We start from the raw sequence: 21,921 nt of genomic DNA, 5'->3' as shown, positions 1-21,921 counted from the left end.
AATGGAGGACTGGTGCAGGGCACCAGAAAATGGGGAGAGTACTCCCAATTTGAGAAGGAGAAGCAGAGGAGATGGCACATGGGACAGTAACCACAGCAGCGGACCAGTGAGGGGTTCTGCAGTTGAAGAAACACTCAGGCAGCAGGCTGTTGGCTACTCGAGGTGAGAAACTCACGCAGGCTATGGGCTGCTGGAGACTGGCTCGAAACTGGCTGAAGGGGTAATGAGGTATCGGAACCGAGATGCGTGGAGGTGTCAAAGGCACTGAAGGGTTCCTGACCGTGTCAGAGGTCCAGATCTGGAGCTTGGTTTGTCAATGGTTTGGAGTGGACTGTGTGTGGCTGCGGAAGCTGCATAAGAGCTGGAGGCAAATCTACGGATACTCGGTGACTCTGGGGGCGGGTCTCTCTTTTGCTTCTCTTGCTCTGCAAGAGGTGCCTCAGGCGATTTCTGCTGATGGTAAATCTGTCTGCCTTAGAGCAGCAAAAGCAATTTCATGTAATTTAACACTGTTTTATTGCAATGACAATAGATTGAATCTTGAAGTATTATTTCAAAGTGCACCTTTAGAGGGTGTTAAGGAATAGGGGAACATGCCAAACTTCCTTAGACTTCCAAGAAAGCAGAGGCATTGGTATGCTTTCTTGACCATGGCTTCAATGTGTTAATCCAGGTTAAGTCATTGGGAATATTTCCTCCCAAGAATTGGTGTGGACAGAGGTGTGATGTCTGCTCTCTCTTCTGAAGTCTATGATGATCTCCTTTGTATTATTGACATTGAGAGAGAAGCGTTACCTTGGCACCATCCCACTAGAGTTTCATTCTCCCTCTCTGTATTCTGTCTCATCTTTATTTGATATTGCATATACTTCACCATTGCGGATAACTTCTCCATCTTTCTGATTTACTGCACATAAATGTCTTCTTCTCCAGCAATAAATATTTATTTTGTGGTGCAGAGGGGTATTAAAACTAGAGGACCTTTTCAACTTTCTCTCTTTCAAGATACCTCAACTCACTGCCTCTTTCTGCCCCAGTGATTCCTGGAAGTTTTCCGCCCTATCCTATCTAAATTTCCTTTGAACTCTCAGACTGATAGATACACTGAAAATTGTTCAAAAAGCTGCAAATGGAGAGCTCCTGTAATCGTCTGCCTGCCAGTTCACAGCTTCAATCAAAGTGCTGTCCAAGGCTCTTTGGATCCTTTTATGCCTTTTGTGACAAACCTACTTCAACAGCTGCTTGCACTTCCTCAGAAACACTGACAGGTGCCTCTTTGTTAACAAAAATCCTGCCATAAGTAATAACTCTGACCCAAGAGACAGACCATTAGTCATGGAAAGGCCAGGACTAAGGGCAGCAGTCACAATAAGGAAAATATAGTCCTAAAAATGAGCAGGCCAACATAATCACTTGATTGAATAGGACAGGGCAGCAAGTCAATCAATTCAAAAGCTCCAGAGACACAGAGATCTTTAAAGTTTATAAAATAAAGCTCTGCTCACATCTTTGTCTGAAGCTGGTAGTTTAAACAGGCAGATGGCTGTCCGTTAAGTAATAAATGTACTTGAATTTTGTGAATGTTGAAAAAAATGGGCCTTGAACTGCATTCAAATTCATGAATAGGAAATTCACAGCTGCAGATAAAATATTTTTACATATCTAAGCCTATATTCAGCAATTAAAGAGAGAGAGGAAACTTTTCAAGGAGATAGGCGAGGTGTTTTTTTTTTAAATATAGGCAGTAGGTGCCAGGAGCATGCTGCAGACATCAGAGCAATATTTAAGTTAACTTTATTTGTCACAAAATACCTGGTACAGAGAGAAGGGCTCCTCTGAACATACAAACAGATTATCTCTTATATTCATATAGCCATGTATAGAGCTCAATTTACAGATTGTAGGATTACAATGGAAAGAAAGATCAGTTAGCAACAAGCAAGGGAAGCATGTCAAACAAAAAAATCTGCAGATTCTGGGGTTGAGTTAAGGAGTAAACTGGAGCTTGATGGCTATGGGGAAGAAACTGCCTTTGAGCCTGTTGGTGGTGTGCTTTCACACTCTTAAGCATTCTCCCCAATGGGAAGAGGGAGAATAATGTATGTCTGGGTGTGATGGGTCTTTCAGGATATTGGCTGCCTTTCCTTGGCAGTGGGAGATGTAAATAGAGTCCATGGAGGGAAAGGCAGCTTTCATTATGTTTTGAGCTGCATTCACCACCTTCTGTAGCTTCTGATCTTAAACAGTCCAAAACCTGTACCACACTGATGTACGCTTTCATGGTGCACCAATAGAAGTTGCTGAGGGATAAGGAGGGGAAATGCCAAACTTCCTTAGTCTTCTAAGAATTTAGAAGAGTTGGTGCACTTTCTTTTTTAAAAATATTTTATTTAAAATTTAAACAACCATGATTAAACCCCTCTAAATCAACCTCTATCCCCTAATACTAATATTACCCCCCTCCTAACATTACAACCCTTATCTATAACCTCACTAACCTCTAAAAAAAGAAAGAAGGAAAATGAGAAGAAGAGGAAAAATAACCAAAAAGAACAAAAACCAATCCATGTGATGGGAATACCCTGCCACAACTAGGTCCAAATCTTTAAAATTTCAAATGTAAATAATCTATACAAGGGCTCCAAACCTTCCTAAAAGTAGAGTATTTATCTCTCAAATTATACATTATTTTTTCTAAAGGAATAGAGGATCTTAATTCTGAATGCTATCTCTGTAAGTACTATCTGGTCTTTCCATGTAATTGCAATATACTTCCTCGCTACTGCTAAAGCCAATCTTAAAAAAGCTATTTGAAATTTGACTAAACCATTTTTAAAACAAATTGTACTTATATTACCAATTAAGAAAACTTTTGGATCCAAAGAAAACTTAATTTTCAAAATATCTTGTAAAAATTCCATAAACCAAGACCAAAAAGGTTTAACTTTTTCTCATAACCATATTGAATGTAAAAAGGTCCCCTTATCATTCTTACATCTAAAACATAAATCAGAATAAATAAAATTTTATCTTTTTAAACATTCTGGGGTTAAATATAACTGATGTATAAAATTATAATGAACAAGTCTATATCGAACATTAATAATCTTTGTCATATTAGCTTTACAAATAGTTTTCCAATGATCTATATTAAATTCAATTCCAAAATCATTTTCCCATTTTAATCTTGACTTTTGTAAATTTATTTTAGACATTTTCTGTTGCAATAATTTATATATTTCAGATATAAATCCTTTCTTTCCACATTCCTGAATTATCATTTCAAATTTTGACTCCTTTGGAAGTTCCAAATTTTTCCCATAAGAATCATAAAACAACAATTTAATGTGATGATAACAAAAAAGTGAATGGGTTGGTATTTGATATCTTTCTTTCATTTTTTCCAAATGAAAAATATAGATTTAATTCATAACAATTATTTACTATCTTAATACCTTTCTGATCCCAAATTTTAAGAAGGTGATTGTTAACCATAAAAGGAAAAGGTTTATTATTGATTCAGAGGAGCATATATAGATATTTTACCTTGAGTACCAATTTATTCATTTACCTTATCCCATATTTATATCAAATGAGATAATATTGGCGACTTATTGCATAGCAATTTAGTATTCCATTTATAAACAAACTGATTCCTTCTATTTTTATTAATTCTATTTAATTCTATTTCTGCCCAAGTCAACAAGTTATCACGATCAAACATTCTATTAATGAATTTTAACTGAGAAGCTTTATAATAATTTTGAAAATTTGAAAATTGTAAATCTCCTAATTCATATTTCCATGTTAATTTATGAATGGGTGCTCTTGTCATTTTACCCTTCTATAAAAAAACTTCCTAACTACTGTATTCAAATCTTTTAAAAAAATTAGGAATTTTACATGGAATAGATTGAAAAATATATTGAAGTCTTGGAAATACATTCATTTCAATACAATTCACTCTCCCCATTAAAGTTATCGGTAAGTCTTTCCATCTAACTAAATCATCTTTAATTTTAGAAAATAATTAAATAATTTAAAACATTCAAATATTTATATCTCTATCTATTTTAATATGTAAATATTTAATTAGATCTATCCATTTAAACTATGCTACATCTTTACAAGAAGAATAAACAGCTTCAGACAGTATCATAAGTTCACTTTTCTTCCAATTAACTTTATATCCTGATAATTCTCCATTTTGTTTCAATCTTTCTTATAAAACTTTTAACGACTCTTGTGGTTCTGTTAAATAAATCAACACATAAATGGCAAATAAACTAATCTTAAATTCATGCAACCCTGTTTTAACACATTTTATATCACTATCCTGCCTTATTAACTCTGCTAAAGATTCTATCACCAATGTAAATAATGCAGGTGACAAAGGACTACCTTGTCTAGTTGATCTTTCTAACTTAAAGGACTCAGATAAAAGACCATTTGTCACAACTCTAGCCATAGGCTGTTTATATATTGCCTTAATCCAACTTATAAATATTGGTCCAAATCGAAACTTTTCCAACACTTTAAATAAAAAACACCATTCAACCCTATCAAATGCTTTGTCAGCATCTAATGATAAGGCTATTGGTAAGTTGGATTCCTCCTGAATAACAACCTTTAATAAAATCCACTTGATCCATATGAATCAGCGTCAGTAAATATTGAGCTAATCTATTAGCTATAACCTTAGTCAAAAGTTTATAATCAACAGTCAATAATGAAATTGGTCTATATGACTCTGGATTCAAATCTATCTTTTTTAAGAATAATTGTTAAAAAGAGTCTTGCAAAGATTGTGTTCCTCTAGCTTTCTCTAAAACTTCAATAAACAGAGGAAATAAACCTTCTGAATTTTTTTGTAAAATTCTTTAGTAAACCCATCCTCTCCTGGAGATTTACCAGTTGGCATCGATTTAAGAGCTGCTGTAATTTCCTTAAGATTTATTGATTTCTGCAAATCTTCCCTAATCCGTTCATTCAAAATGGGTAATTGTAATTTATTTAAACAATTATCTATTTTAACTTGATCTTGTTCAACTTTTGAGGTATATAATTTCCTATAAAATTCTCATTAATATCCTGTTTATATAAAATTCTCAATTTTTTTTCTAACAGCATTTATTGTTCTTGATGCTTGTTCAGATTTCAATTGCTATGCCAAGACTTTATGTGCCCTTTCTCCTAATTCATAATAGTTTCATTTAGATCTTTGCAATAAATATTCAAACATATAAGTTTGTAATATTATATTTCAATTTCTTAGGTTAATTGTACTTTTTTCTCTTTATAAAATGGATTTCTTTATAATTCTTTTTCCAAAACATTTCTTTCTTTCTCTAATCTATCTGTATTAACGAAATACTGCTTTTTAAGTTTAGATGTAAAACTAATAATATGGCCTCTTAAATATGAATCCTATAATACAAATTTACTATCCTATTTATATCTAAAAACTGTGGCTTTAAAATTGGTTTCTTCATCGTTTGAGCTCTAGTTTTCTTCATAGTAATTACTGCTTCTGCTTATAATACTTTCTTAAAACTTTTATATTGTTAGAAGGGTATTTCAAAATGGGTTTTTCTTTAATCTGTTGGGAGAGATGTCCACTCACGTCTCTCGCCTATGCCATCACTCCATGCTCCCTGCTGCCGCGCCTTTTTGACCATTGTAAAAGTGCAGCAACACCAGGTCAGGTCATCAGATATTTATTCCAAAGAACTTAAAGCTGATGACTCTTTAGATTTTAGTGCCATTAATGAGGACAGGGGTGTGGACTCTCCCTCCTCTTCTAAAGTCAATGGTCATCTCCTTCATCTTATTGACATTATGAGAGAGTTTGTTATTTTGGCACAATGCCTCGGACTTTCAATTTTTATTTCCTGTATTCTATCTCATTGTTATTTGATACCTGATCCAATTCTGTGGCATCATCAGCAAATATGAAGATGGAGTTGGAATGGTATTTCACTATTTAGTGGTGGGAATAAAGTGAGTACAGCTGTGGACTGAGTACTCATCCCTGAATGGTGTTGGTATTGAGTGTGATCGTAGAGGAGATCTTGTTACTCATCTTCACTGATTGTGGTCTGTAAGACAGAAATTCATGGATCCAGTTGCAGAGGGAGATGCTGAAGCATAGAATGTGAAGTTTGGGAGTGAGTTTGCTCAGGAATATGATATTGAAGGCAGAGCTGTGTGTATAAACAGTAGTCTAACATGCACGTTATTGGTACCCATATGTTCTGGGGCCAAATGTGGAGCTAGAGAGATTGGATCTGCTGTGGAATTGTTTGACTAGTCAGCAAACTGAAGTTGGTCAAGGATGGCAGGTAGACTTGAGTTGATAGGCCATTTTATGTTGGGCCTCTGTCTCGAGACCAGCTACGGAGCGGATGGAAAAATGGAAACTTACTTTTCAGATAGCAGCCCTAAAAGTCTGCTCCAGCATCCTATTCATATCCAGAGGCACCTCATAGTGCCATCCGAATCCAACGGAGGTGGGTCAACTGTCATAAATACGACATAAATATCCCCCAGGCAGCTGAAATTACTCTATAGTTCCCAGAACAGTTCAAGCTGTGTGGGGGATTATGGGTAGGGAAGATGGCCATTGCTCTGCCATGTTTTGAGCCACAGAGAGCAGCTCCGAAGGCCAAAGAGGCCTGGTGTGGCTGCCCCAGTCTGCACCGGCTGCTCCCGATGGCTTCCACTGCCCCGCCGATCCCCGCTGCCCAGCCGGCCCCCGCTGACAGCTCCCACTGCCCCGCCGGCCCTGAGGGCTCCTGCTGCCCTGCCACCTCTGATGGAGGGAAAGGGGTGAGTGGGAAGATGGGCTGACAGCATCATCAGCCTATGCCTAACTAGCCTCTTGGCACGGCTGTACTTTCAGATTGATCAGCGGAGGTCTGTGCTGCGGAGATTATCCTTCTCAGAGAGGGGTTGGATTATGTGGCTCAGAGACGGCCTCCGCACATTCAGAAAGGTAGGTGGAGTTTCTCTGCCTTTACATCTCAACTTTTGGGCTATCTAAAATGGCCTGATGTGAGCCATGACCAACCTCTCAAACCTCTTTGTGATGGTGGATGTCAAAGCCACCAATTTGTAGTCAGTTCGGCATGTTGTACTTTTCTTCAGTTCTGGCAATATGGTGGCCTTCTTGAAGCAAGTTTGGCATATTGTAGGGAGAGATTAAAGATGCCTGTGACTACACATGCCAGTTGATCAGCACAAGCTCTCAAGACATGTCCCGGGACTCCATCTAGGCTCATCGTTTTCTGTGGGTTAACCTTCTGGAAGGTCACCCTGATTTCTGCAGCAGGGGACCATGGTCTTGATGTGGATAACACCTCCCTGCTGACTCACAGATTAAAATGACCACAGAGCATATTTAACTCATGGGGGAATGTTGTGTCATTGCATTCTGTGCTTTGCTTTGCATTTTGTAATGGCATGCATGCCCTGCCATAGTCACTGTGTGTCCATAATGCTCTTCAGGGACTCAAGCTTGGTGCAGTACCATCTCTTTTATTTCTTTACAGCCTTGGAGATCACACTTGTGAGGGCCTGATCTCCTGACTTGAATACCACTCACTAACTTGGCCTTTAGCACTGAGTCAACCTCCCAATGTATTCATAATATGGGGGACCCTTGACATCTTCCTGGTCATATAGTCTTTCTACACACTTACTGATGAATGTGGTAATGGCAGTCAGAATTTATTATCATGAACATGTTACAAAATTTGTTCTTTGATGTATTGCTTGAGGCTGTTCAGTGAATCCTTGAATTTTACTGACTTGAAACAGTCGCGTAGGATATCCTCTGAATCCTCAGACTATGGATGAATGATTTCACCACTGGACCCTCCCTCCCTCAGCTTCATCTTGTGTGTGGGTAAGTCAGCATAGCCCAGTGATCTGACCCACTGAAGGATGGATAGTGGGCATTCTTTATGGAAGTGATTCCGGGCGTTGGGATCTGTGGTGAGGCAGAAGACATGTTGGTGGAATTTAAGCAGGATGGGTTGAAGTCCTTGGCAATAAATGTGGCCAGGAAATGCTTCATTTTGAGGTTGTTGTGGGAGGTGAATAGTTCATGTAGTGCTAGCTTCACATTTACCTGAGGAGGTATGGAGAACGCAGTCAGTATAATTCTCACAGCAGGCATTAGGGGAAGCACTTCACTGTTAGGTATTCCAGATGTGGGGTGAAGGAGCTCGACAGATCCAACATTGTGCAGTGTTTCGAATAGACACCTGAACAGGAAGGGAATGCAGGGATAAGGACTTATGTGAAGGCAAATTGAATTATTTTAATTTGGCGCCATAGTCAGTGCAGAAATGGTAGGCTGAAGGGTCCTTTGCTGTATTGTTCTATGTTTCTATATTTAGCCCTGTGTGAGCTTTGCATGAGATTACTGGTGAAATGATTGCCATAAATTTGTTGTTTTGAACTTAATAACCATACACATTTGCAGTTAATGATGAAATGTTGAAATGAATTTAATTGAATTAAATGGAAAAAAGCCAGGGATCTACACAATAAAATTAATTGTATATTCACAAATTTAAAGTTATCTTTGTGCCAGAAGGTTGTGGATTCAAGAACCACTCTAGAGATTTGAGCACACACTGTGCCGAAACTCTTGTGAAGTAATGTATTAATGACATACTGTTGAAGCTGGTGCCTGTTAGATTAAAAAGATAAACCAAAGACTTCTCTGCTCTCTTGGGTAGTTGCAAATGATTATATGGCGCCATTTCAAAGAGCTGGCAAGTTCTCTCCAATGACCTCCACACCTTCCTGATCACCAATCTGCTGTCGATACCCCATCAACACTAACTGAGACTTAAAGGAGAAGGAAAGTCCTTTGATCATTCAGGGTCTATTCAATAGCACAGACTGCCTTTGGCCACATGTCTTTTGGGATTTTTCTGTCTTGTCTTTTATTCACTAGCCTATACTTGTGCCTTTACAACAACATTCAATTTATAGTCAATTTTTTTTTTGCCTAGTGTAAAATGTTTCCTGAAATGAACGAGAGAGAACTTTACTTCAATCCATGAATGCAAAATGGTACCAAACTTATTCAGAGTTTTTGTCAAGCAGGCTTCAGAAATTTAAAATATTTCCTATTAATACTAATATTTTCAAAGCCAATATTTAGAATAAAGTTACTGTATCCTTTTGGTTGTAGCAATGCAAGTACATCGTTATTTATGTGATGAGATCCTACTGATATTAAAGGAATGTTAACAGCAGCTTAGGTATAGCTGATTGAATATTTTCTTCAATTATTCAGTTTTCTTCTAGTGATCCATCCCATACGATGATGATGATGGTTCCTTTCAGTCAGTTTGTGGGATTTGATAGGAAGACATCCCACTCTTCAGAAAGGAACAGCATGTGCATGAATGGATTTAGGTGAGATGGGGTTGTACAGGTCCAGACCCACCCTCTCAACATCCCCTCCCAGATCTAACGCATGGTGAGGTCCAAGACGGCTGAGGGAAGTTCTGTTGCAGTGAATGGCCAGACCAAGCTTCGATGCAAGGGATGCCCTTTCTGCGCTTCAAGGCATGACTCATAGTTTTAATAGTCTAGTGAAATAATTAACAGTATCTTTCATATAATTTCTTCGAACTAAGGATAACTGGGTTTAATTGAACAATTAATTGAACAATTGTGAGTAACTACTTTTAATCCAACAACATTTAAACCTGGAAATTCAACAACCACTGTAGTGCCCATTGCCAAGCAATGCATCACCAACCATTCTCAGTTAGGTCTCATCTGTGGAGTTCATCAGCTGTGAGGATGTAGAAAAGCATCCTCACTTTATTTCTTTTCCCCAAGTTATGAAATTACTGATGGTGAAAAATTATAACCAAAGACACTATTTGATCTCAATAATTGTGACATTTCTGAAAACTGAAGGAAGCTCCTAAGATGCATATTGCATTAAAATGGGCTGTGGAAATAAAAATTTGGCCTTCTAATGCATTCCACCTTCTTGAAAGACAAAACAAGCAATTCTGTTATGGGCTTGCAATGTATAATCATGATTTTGAATGAACTACTTCAGCTACAAAAAATAAACACATCCTAATAACAGCATTTCAAACACTCGGGTATTAAGTAAATCTGGTGTTAAAGCTGAAAACGTGCTAAACTTCAGTGAGAGTTCATTAGAACTCAGCCAAAACCAGCCTAGCTTAGTTTCAGCCATGAATCTGGTAACAACCCCCATGAATTAGGTAGTAGCTGCATCCAACAGAATTGAGATATTCTAAATCAATGATCCAATCAAAGTGAACTATTTAAGAGAAAGGCACCATTATAGATTCTGTTTCATGCAGATTGTTTTAATTGCTGAGGAATTCGCGTCTGACTGAGGATGTGATATATTGGAATAATGTGGTTGACTATGAGTTCTTTTTTGACCTTGACCTTGAATTATTAGCTTTCATTCCCAACTCCAAGCAAACCACACAATGGTGCACCAACCCCATAGTTTTCAGATTTGATATGTGCAGTGGACTGAGATTCACTGACTATGTATTGTTCAGATGGTTGGCTCCTCCTCTGGCTTCACCCTCACCTACACCAATATAAACCCTGGTTTCCCTGCCTTACCTCAGATACACCTGAGAACTATTGTGTCTACTGGCCATTGATTGTAAGCTATTAAAACATGTTTGTACTCCTCGCTTGTCTAAGAGTGTAATCAGTCGTGTTATAATTTTAATAGCTTAACTTTGAAATGAGATGGAAGCCCTGATGAAGCCAGGCTTGCTCTAGATCAACCCTCTGTCCCAAGGCCCCAGAGGAATTTCCCTACTGTCTGGAGTGCCTCCAGTCCAACCTGATGGCCACATAAAATGTCTTCAACTCGGATAGTCTCCTGAGATCGGCACTTCTCTCTCGAGTCAGCCGCATGGGGTTCGCTGTCATCAGAGACTGTGCTACTGATGAGTCGGCCATAGAAGGCTTGAAGTCCTACTACAGGAGACCTCAGAACAACGTGCTGGTGAGGCCCCGGCTCTCTCAATGTCGTCAGCGTCTGGGTGAGTGACTGGATGACTATGTCCTTGAACTGTGGGCTCTGACCAGAAAATGCCACTACAAAGCAGCCACAGCTCAGTTGAGAGAGGAGGAACAAATCCGGGACACCCTTGAGGCAGGACTGCTGGAGGAGGAGAGAAAGACTTGGCCAGCACCCTGGAGCTGGCGAAAGCACTCGGGCAGGCCCAACTGGGAGCTAATGACCTCACAGGTGAAAGCGGCAGCTTTTCTGAGGGCACTGGGGTGAAGGCCCGCCAGGCTAAAGGAAACCCAAAGAGGGCGACTGCATGTGCAATCCCCGAATTATCGCTTGACGCATGCCTGAGTTCCAAAGGACTGGCCTCCTCCTCTCCATGCTGTTCACCACCAATGTCTTACTGTGCCTCGTGGCGGGATCCACCACCGGAAGTGAAGCATCGTGGGAAGCCACGGCAGCCATCTTGCTGGGCCTCGAAGTCAGTGCCATCTTGTCTGCCCATGGACCAAGAGGAGAGAGTCAACATCAACATGGGGAAGGACGGGTTTCTGGAGCACTGGCATTGGTAATCCTGGATCAGGCAATACCTCACCAATTGAGTAGCTCGACGATGGAGGTGAGGATAAATGGACATTTAACTAATTGCTTAGTAGACACTGGCTCCATGGAGAGCTTTATAAACTTTGCGACAGCTCTGTGGTACAACTTAAGAGTGTACCCGGTGGACTATCGTATTTTCCTAGCTTTGCACTCACACTCTGCAATGATCCAGGGGTATTGTACTGTGTCTCTAACTATAAAAGGGGGGAATTTTGTAAGTTCTGAGTGTATGCACTAAAGGATTTGTGTGCTCCTGTGTTGCTGGGCCTGGACTTCCTGTGTCATCTTAAAAACATTACCACTCCCTCCAACCACGGTGTGGAACGGAAGGTCCCAAAAGCCTGACACCACATGTGGTCTCTCCACCCTAAATATTGATTGTCCCCCCCACCGTTTCCAAACCTGACTCCCAATTGCAAACCAATAGCTACAAAAAGCAGGCGACACATTTATCAGAGCCGAGACACAATGGCTGCTCAAAGAAAACATCGAGCCTAGTGTGATAGAATATAGATGTTTTTGGGAGATAAATAGAGCAAGGTTTGTTAGTGTGGGTCACATACAAACACTTTAAAATAGAACTTATTTGAAATACTGGAGCTCTGCTAATGCTAGACATATTGGCCCCACAGCCTTTGCAAGAGCTTCGCAGAGTGCCCAAGATACTTCACTAATGGATTGTTATTTACAGGAAGGCAACAGATGAAAGAGCTTGTTGGAACCGCATTCTGTCTGGAAGAGAATTTGCTGTTCTAAGAGGGACAAGCAAGCAGAGAGAGAGAGAGAGATCAGTTCTAAAGTTATACAGCCAGCAACAGCAGCTGAGACTGGAACAGGACAAGCTGGTAAACCTGTGGGAAAACCCATTTGGAAGAGGGGTTGTGAGTTCTTAGTTCAGCCTGGTCAAAGCCCTTATGGTTCATGGAAGAGGAGAGGACTGGCTGTCTAATGTTTCACTTGAAATAAGAGAAACAAAGAGGAACTCTGTGGTGACCTGAAAGAAAGAGGTTATCATCTGGAGATCCCTGAGAGGGCAAGTTTCTTCGGCAAGGCACTGAAGTGGCTGGGTGTCCAGCGTACAACAAATCTCTATCTGAAAACTGACAAGAACTTTCCTGAGCAGTAACCATTTATCTTTCAAGCACCAAAGCCTGGTGAATTTTTTAAATGTTAAATTCTGAGCACAGTATAAGAATTGCCTGAAACCAGTGAACTTGGAGGAATGAGAAATGTGATTGGACTGTGAATCAAAGAACCTTTCTAACTTACACACACATTACATACATGTGAGGTTAGAATTAGAAGGGGGTTAAGTTAGGTTAGTTAAGTCAATAGTGATAAGTTAAAATGTGATTCTGTTTTCATGTTTAAAGATAATCAAAAGCAACTTTTGTTTAAGTAACCATTTGTCTTGGTGAATATCTATTGCTGCTGGGTTTTGGGGTTCTCTGGGCTTGTAACACTAGCAACAGCCCATGGAGAGCCCAGGTGAAAGGGGAAGAAAAGTCGAGGCAAGTTACTGACTCCATCCAAACAATTAATTGCTTCACACTCCTGGGCACGTACCCCCCCTCCCTCGAATTTCAGAAATGGTAAACAAAATTGCACAGTACCAGGTCTATTCAATCATTGACTTGAAAGCTGCATACCATCAGTTACCGATCTGTTCTGAGGACCACCCCTACATAGCATTTGAGGCAGACAAACAGCTCTATCAGTTTCGGAGGGTCCCTTTTGGTATCATCAATGGGGTCTCAATCTTTCAGAGACAGATGGACATAATTGTCGACGATTATAGATTGAAGGCCATCTTCCTTTATCTCAACAACGTCACCATTTGTGGACACTCTCTGAAAGACCGTGATGCTAACCTCCAGAAGTTTATCCACAATCCCGAGGACCATGAAAGCCTAAAGGAGGTGCCTGGGCTTCTTCTCCTACTATGCCTAGTGAGTCCCTCACTATGAAGATAAGGTCTGCCCTCTCCTAAAGTCCACCTCTTTCCTATTGTTGGCTGAAGCTCAGGCAGCTTTCGACTATGTTTGGAGCTACATCACAAAGGCCACCATGCATGTCGTGGATGAGAATGCACCCTTCTAGGTGGAAAGCGATGCCTCTGACGTAGCTCTGGCTGCTACCCTTAACTAGGCGGGCAAGCCGGTTGCCCTTTTCTCCCGCACCCTATAAGGCTCTGAGCTTCGGAACCCACATGTGGAGAAAGAGACTCAAGCTATTGTAGAGGCCATCAGGCACTGGAGGCATTACCTGGCCAGCAGAAAACTTACACTGCTCACCAACCAGCGATCAGTGGCATTTATGTTTAATAATGCAAAAAGCCGTAAAATAAAGAATGATAAGATCGCTAGGTGGAGGATCGAACTCTCCATCTATAATTATGACATGGCATACAAGCCAGGTACTCTCAATGAACCCCCAGATGCCCTGTCAAGAGGAAGCTGTGTCTCTGCACACACCAGCCAGTTGCAGTGACTGCATGATGAGCTTTGCCACCCGGGCATCACTCACATGGCTCATTTCGTCAAGGCACGCAACCTGCCTTACACCATTGAGAACATCAGGGAAATGTCCAGGTGCTCCCAGGTCTGTGCTAAGTGCAAGCCGCACTTCTAACCCCCAACAAAGCGCAACTTCGAATGAGTCAGTGTTGATTTCAAGGGTCCCCTCCCTTCCTCACTTGTATCTGAGTGCATTCAGTCGCGTTACAATATGTTCATAGACAGTATCACTAATGTTCTCCGTGACGGAGTCTAAACATCTCCCATTTGACAATATATTCCAATGCACAACTAAAGCTATTGAGCACTATATTTCAAGGCAATTTCTTGGTAGAAAATGGTGGCCGTCTTTGGTGAGTAAAGCACCACCGGACCCTTCAAAGTCTTTTCGTTATCTACAAGGTGAAAATCAGAAGTGAGGTGGAGTATTCATCACTTCTGCAAATGGGCACAACTCCAATAATACTCAAGAGCTTTTCATAAGCTAGAATATAGCTGCACATTGTTTTTTTCATTTCACATTAAGGTCCATTTGCTCCACCACAGTCATGGCTACAAAAATTGAATGCAGTACCTTTTCAAGGAGTCTCCAAACCCAACTAGAATGAAGACAGGAAGCATTTCTTCTACAACATATGCCATCCTGATTTGGAGACACGTTGCCGAGTCAAAATGCTGGAATAACTTTCTCATCGGCAGATACCTCCAGCACATTAATGGCAGCTGTTCAAAAAGGTGGATAACTAATACAGCCTATCAACATGTTTTCAAGAGAAAATCAGCTTGAATAATAAATGGCTTTACCAGCAACACACAAACACTGAATGAGTTAAAAAAAAAGTTAGGCTATGTTTTCGAACTTTTTTGATGAGGAAAAGGATTGATCCACTGAAAGGATTCAGATTAAAGATGCTTTTAATGGTCCAAAGAGATTTGTTTCCTTCTTCGCAAAATCAGTTATATGACACTTCAACCTTGTTCCACTACATTTATATTTTGCTACTTTCAATAAATTCAACTGGTAATTTAGCTTAAATTATATGTTCTGACAGCCTGATGTTTCTATTCCTTTCAAAGAAATGCATGACTATCAGGTAGCTTATTTGAAACATTTTAAAGTAAACTGGTAAAAATTACATGTTTGATCCTTATTGGACCATTCACTTTGAGCATAACTAAATTGTGCATCATTAGAATATGGGAAATCCTCCTAAATTTGATTTAAAAGTTACATTTTGATTGGATCTTGGAAATTCCTTGATCATATTACCAGTTAAAGATAAAATGTTTCATAAAATATAAACAATGAGCAAACAACTTTCCTAAAATTACTTGAAGCATTTTTATATTTAAATTATCTTTGAACATAAATAGTAAGTCGAGTGAGTTATTTTGAAAGAGCACATACCATCTTTGCAGACAGGGCAGCATTGATCTGGTTCATACACTGGATCGACACATTCAACCTGAGCACATTCTGCTACGGAACAATGCACTTCCCCATTAGGCTCACAGCGACATTTCTCGCAGGGAGAAACCTAAAATGGAAACACCATTTGAGCAGTGACAGAACAAGGCTCACTTCATTGGAGTTAGTTCATGAACCAAGAAAAATACTATTAATGAAGATTTGTGGAGTGTGTTTTGCATCATTGTTACCATATTCAGCACTCTGTTGTACCACTGAATGAAAAGAACAGGACAGTTTTACTATTATACAATATCTTTTTCCATCTTATCTGCATTATAACAGGAATGACACCATGATCCCAAGTTAAGAATATTTAGACTCTGAACATTATTTTTAAAACTTCTTATAATATGGTGAAACCATCTATAGCAAATGTGGAAGATATATCGATATCAACATTGCATAACTCCTGTAACCAAAAATTGTTACTTCAATTATATTGTCCTGATGAAGTGTCATGGAAATTAATGTTTCATATTATACTATTTCATAGCTTCTTATGACACGGGGTGGGGGGGGGGCATTCAGTCCATCAAGCCTATGCTACCTCACAGGGCAATCCTTTTTGTCCCATTCTCCCTATTGATTCCTTCACGCCCATTCTCTCAGAATTTTAAAGCATCTGTACATTGTACATGTGTATGACAACTTTCATTACTCATTACTATCTCACATGCTGATCAACTCAAACCTGATTTTCTTGCTGCACACCTAATTAAGATTAGCATATTAAGCACATCTTTGGATTGTTGCAGGATATTCCAACAGGTTGGACAGGAAGTTGGTCTGACAAAGAAGTTTACATGTGCTTACACTGGAAGGTCACCTGACCACCTAGGCAGGTGTAAATCTAAAGTAATTTTCTCATGTCAATCAAAGTAAGACCTACCCAAGGTAAAGACACCTTCCAATTGATGCCCCTCCTTACCCAAGGTCACATATAAAAGTTGTGTTTACATTTGTATTGAATTTTAAATTGAAATATTGTTTTAGTGTGTCATTTTGTTAGATTAAACATCTCAAGGAAAAGTGATGTAGTGATAGAGTCCTAGTGATCCTCCTTTTTTTCAAACTTTATTTATTGAAAAATTATTGGTAAACATACAAATACACTTCACAACAAAATTTTTATATATATGGAAATAAAAAGAAAAAAAAATGAAACCCCACCCCCCTCTCACCCCTTCAGCCAGCTCTCTTAAGGAGAGCCAAAGATATATATATGAAAAAAACTAAAATAAATCAAAGTACCTCTAAATGCATATATTCCAAATATAATGACCACTTATTAACAAAAAAAGAATAATTATCATGCAAAACATAGGTAATTTTATCCATAACAATACAAGCTTTCATTTCATTATGCCATCTCATTATACTAATCACTGTATTATCCTTCCATGTACTTGCTATACATTTTCAAGCTACGGACAACACTAAATATACAAATGCAATCTGAAATTTATCCAACCCCAATCCCTTTAAAGGAATGACATAACCCAGTAAAAAAACAGATGGATCTAATGGTAACTTAATCTTATACATTTTTTCCAAAATTGACTTAATTTCTTCCCAAAATGGTTGTACATACATACAAGACCAAACAGCATGTAAAAAAGTTCAAACACATGTACCACATCTAAAACAGGAATCTGAATTACTAAAGCCATATTTTTTCAATTTCTCAGGAGTTAAATATAACTGATGCAAAAAATTATAATTAACCATTCCATATTGTACATTCGTCAATCTAGTAACACTATCATGACACATTTGCGTCCAATAATCTTCAAGAAAAACAAAAGTTAAATCATTTTCCCATTTAAACTTAGATTTTTCCCATTCCGACATCGATATCATCTTGTAATACTTGATACATAACAGAAATATAACCCTTTTTAGGCACAGAAGAAATCAAAGACTCAAACTCTGACAATACAGGTAAAATCATCTCTCTAACATACATTTTTTTTAACCAATGATCGAAGTTGATAATAAACCAATAAAGAATTTTTGGCAATATCAAAACGTTCTTTCAATTGAGTAAAGGAAGGAAATTGACCTTCTACAAAACAATCCTGCAATACTTTTATACCCTTAAAATCCCAATTCTTTAAATGACTATTAAACAATGAAAAAGGAACAAGCTGATTATTATTTAATGATGTTAAAATAGATAATTTACCCTTTGATCCTATAATCTTATGCTTTTTTGTCCATAACATCAACAGATGTTTTAATATCTGCACATTATACTCCCATAATAAATCTATATTCCACCAAAATATAAATTGATGTACTGAAGTTTCAGAAATATATGCCATTTCAACTTTAGCCCAACTTGGAGATTGATTCAAATCCATCAAACCACTAATAAATTTAAGTTGGGCTGCCTCATAATAATTCTGAAAATGAGGTAATTGCAATCCACCTAATGCATACTTCCAAGTAAGCTTATTTAATGCTACCCTTGGTAATTTACCTTTCCATAAAAAATCCCTAGTAGCTTTATTTAAATCCTGGAAAAGTTCCTTGTAAGAAAACATGATATTGATTTTTTAAAATGTTTTATTTTTCACACTATAAACCATATTGACCAAGATACATACTCTTGGTCAATATTCTCTTGAATATACACAGTGTCATTTTCTCCCCTTTTCCCCCCTCCCTTCCCTCCCTCCCTCACCCCCTTTCCCATTTATTTGAAGTTCAATCTATAAGATACATTAAACCCATTAAACAATGTTGTCACAATAAAAATAAACAAGAAATTTTACTGAGTCAGTTCTTTTCGTTGTCTTCTCCTTCTGTCATTTTAGGTGGTGGAAGTCCATGGTAGCATTTCTCTATTGTATTTCATGTATGGCTCCCATATTTGTCAAATATTGTGATATTATTTCTTAAATGATATGTTATTTTTTCTAATGGAATACATTTATTCATTTCTATGTACCACTGTTGTATTCTCAAGTTGTCTTCTAATTTCCAGGTTGACATAATACATTTTTTTGCTACAGCTAGGGCTATCATAACAAATCTTTTTTGTGCTCCATCTAAATCGAGTCCAAATTCTTTATTTCTTATATTACTTAGGAGGAAGATCTCTGGGTTTTTTTGGTATATTGCTTTTTGTGATTTTATTTAATATCTGGTTTAGATCTTCCCAAAATTTTTTCACTTTCTCACATGCCCAAGTTGCATGTATTGTTGTTCCTGTTTCCTTTTTACAGCGAAAACATCTGTCTGATACTGTTGGGTCACATTTATTTAACTTTTGAGATGTGATGTATAGCCTGTGTATCCAGTTAGATTGTATCATGCGTAACCTCGTGTTTATTGTATTTCTCATAGTTCTGGAGCATAGCTTTTCCCATGTTTCATTCTTTATCTTTATGTTTAGATCTTGTTCCCATTTTTGTTTAGGTTTACCATTTGTTTCCTCATTCTCCTTTTCTTGCAGTTTGATGTACATTTGTTATAAATTTTTTAATTATCATTGTGTCTGTAATCACATATTCAAAATTGCTTCCTTCTGGTAACCTCAGACTGTTTCCCAATTTGTCCTTCAAGTAGGTTTTCAGTTGGTGGTATGCAAACATTGTATCGTGAGTTATATTATATTTATCCTTCATTTGTTCAAAGGATAACAATTTATTTCCCGTAAAACAATTTTCTATTCTTTTCATCCCTTTTCTCTCCCATTCTCTGAAGGAAAGGTTATCTATTGTGAAAGGGATTAGTTGATTTTGCGTCAATTTAGTTTTGGTAGTTGGTAATTTGTTTTATTCCTTTCTACGTGAATCTTCTTCCAAATGTTGAGCAGATGATGCAATACCGGTGAATTCCTATGTTGCACCAATTTTTCATCCCATTTATACAGTATATGTTCAGGTATCTTCTCCCCTATTTTATCTAGCTCTAATCTGGTCTAATCTGGTTTTTTCCTTGTTTGATAAAAATCTGATAGGTATCTTAATTGTGCAGCTCGATAATAATTCTTAAAGTTTGGTAGTTGTAAGCCTCCTTGTTTGTACCATTCTGTTAATTTATCTAGTGCTATCCTTGGTTTCCCCCCTTTCCATAAGAATTTCCTTATTATTTTCTTTATAGCTCCGTTAAGAATTTCTCTGTTAGGTGAATTGGTAATGACTGAAATAGGTATTGTATCCTTGGGAAAATGTTCATTTTAAAGCAGTTTATCCTTCCCATCAGTAGTAGTGGTAAGTCTTTCCAATGCTCTAAATCATCTTGTAATTTTTTCATTAATGGATGATAATTTAGTTTATATAGATGGCCGAGATTTTTATTTAGTTGTATACCTAGGTATCGCATTGCATGTGTTTGCCATCTAAATGGTGATTATTTCTTAAACTTTGTGAAATCCGCATTATTCATTGGCATTGCTTCACCTTTATTTGCATTGATCTTGTACCCTGATATTTTTCCATATTCCTTCAATTTCCTATGTAATTCTTTCATTGATATTTCTGGTTGTCATACCCACACTCCTGTTCGGCTCCGAATCATGGGTCCTCTACCGGCACCACCTACGGCTCCTAGAACGCTTCCACCAGCGTTGTCTCCGCTCCATCCTCAACATCCATTGGAGCGCTCACACCCCTAACGTCGAGGTACTCGAGATGGCAGAGGTCGACAGCATCGAGTCCATGCTGCTGAAGATCCAGCTGCGCTGGATGGGTCACGTCTCCAGAATGGAGGACCATCGCCTTCCCAAGATCGTATTATATGGCGAGCTCTCCACTGGCCACCGTGACAGAGGTGCACCAAAGAAAAGGTACAAGGACTGCCTAAAGAAATCTCTTGGTGCCTGCCACATTGACCACCGCCAGTGGGCTGATAACGCCTCAAACCGTGCATCTTGGCGCCTCACAGTTTGGCGGGCAGCAGCCTCCTTTGAAGAAGACCGCAGAGCCCACCTCACTGACAAAAGGCAAAGGAGGAAAAACCCAACACCCAACCAACCAATTTTCCCTTGCAACCGCTGCAATCGTGTCTGCCTGTCCCGCATCGGACTGGTCAGCCACAAACGAGCCTGCAGCTGACGTGGACTTTTTACCCCCTCCATAAATCTTCGTCCGCGAAGCCAAGCCAAAGAAGAATTTCTGGTTCTGTTAAGTATACTATGACATCATCTGGAAATAGACTGATTTTATGTTCCTTCTCTTTTATTTTTATCCCTCTTATTTTATTTTCTGTTCTTATCAGTTCTGCTAGTGGTTCTATAGCTAACGCGAACAGTGAGGGAGATAGTGGACATCCCTGCCTTGTTAATCTGCTTAAGTTAAATTATTTTGATATATATCCATTTACTGTCACTTTCGCCAATGGCCCCTTAAATAATGCTTTAATCCAATTAATATATTTCTCTGGTAGGCTGAATTTTTTGTGTACTTTGAATAAATAATTCCATTCTACTCTGTCAAAGGCCTTCTCTGCGTCACTGTTGGAGTTTTATTTCCTTCTACTGCATGAATTAAGTTAATAAATTTACAGATATTGTCCGTTGTTCGTCTTTTTTTAATAAATCCATTTTGGTCTAGATTTACTATTTTTGGTACATAGTCAGCCAATCTGTTTGCTAATAGTTTAGCTATTATCTTATAATCTGTGTTAAGTAGAGATATTGGTCTATATGATGCTGGTGCAAGTGGATCTTTCCCTGTCTTTGGTATTACTGTAATTATTGCTGTTTTGCATGAATCTGGTATGTTTTGTGTTTTATCATAATGGTTGATTACTTCCAGGAGGGGAGGAATTAATAAGTCTTTAAATGTTTTATAGAATTCTGTTGGGAATCCATCCTCTCCTGGTGTTTTACTGTTCGGTAGTTTTTTTAATATCTCCTGTAATTCTTCTATTTCAAATGGTTTTATTAATTTATTTTGCTCCTCTGTTTGTAATTTAGGTAGTTCAATTTTAGTTAGAAATTCATCTATTTTGTCTTCTTTCCCTTCGTTTTCAGTTTGATATAATTGTTCATAGAATTCCCTGAAGTTTTCATTGATCTCCGTTGGATTATATGTAATTTGTTTGTCCTTTTTCCTTAATGCCAGTACCATTCTTTTAGTTTGTTCTGTCTTAAGCTGCCACGCTAGAATTTTGTGCATTTTTTCTCCTAGCTCATAATATTTCTGTTTTGTCTTCATTATGTTCTTCTCCACCTTATATGTATGTAGTGTTTCATATTTTATTTTTTTGTCTGCCAATTCTCTTCTTTTAGTTGTATCTTCCTTTATTGCTAATTCTTTTTCTGTATTTGT

General features: G+C 38.2%; 1 protein-coding gene across 2 annotated transcripts in view; it reads right to left on the bottom strand.

Moving 5' to 3' along the window:
• The window catches only part of vwc2 (von Willebrand factor C domain containing 2), a 162,867-nt gene that overhangs the window by 89,293 nt on the left and 51,653 nt on the right, over positions 1-21,921 (bottom strand). For both annotated transcript variants that reach the window (XM_069911981.1, XM_069911986.1), the window contains exon 3: positions 15,578-15,707. In XM_069911981.1, coding sequence (XP_069768082.1) covers positions 15,578-15,707 — 130 coding nt within the window. The remainder of the gene's footprint in view (positions 1-15,577; positions 15,708-21,921) is intronic.

This window comes from Narcine bancroftii, chromosome 1 (assembly GCF_036971445.1).
Source record: "Narcine bancroftii isolate sNarBan1 chromosome 1, sNarBan1.hap1, whole genome shotgun sequence".
NCBI lineage: Eukaryota > Metazoa > Chordata > Chondrichthyes > Torpediniformes > Narcinidae > Narcine > Narcine bancroftii.
This window is presented reverse-complemented; position numbering and strand designations above follow the sequence as displayed.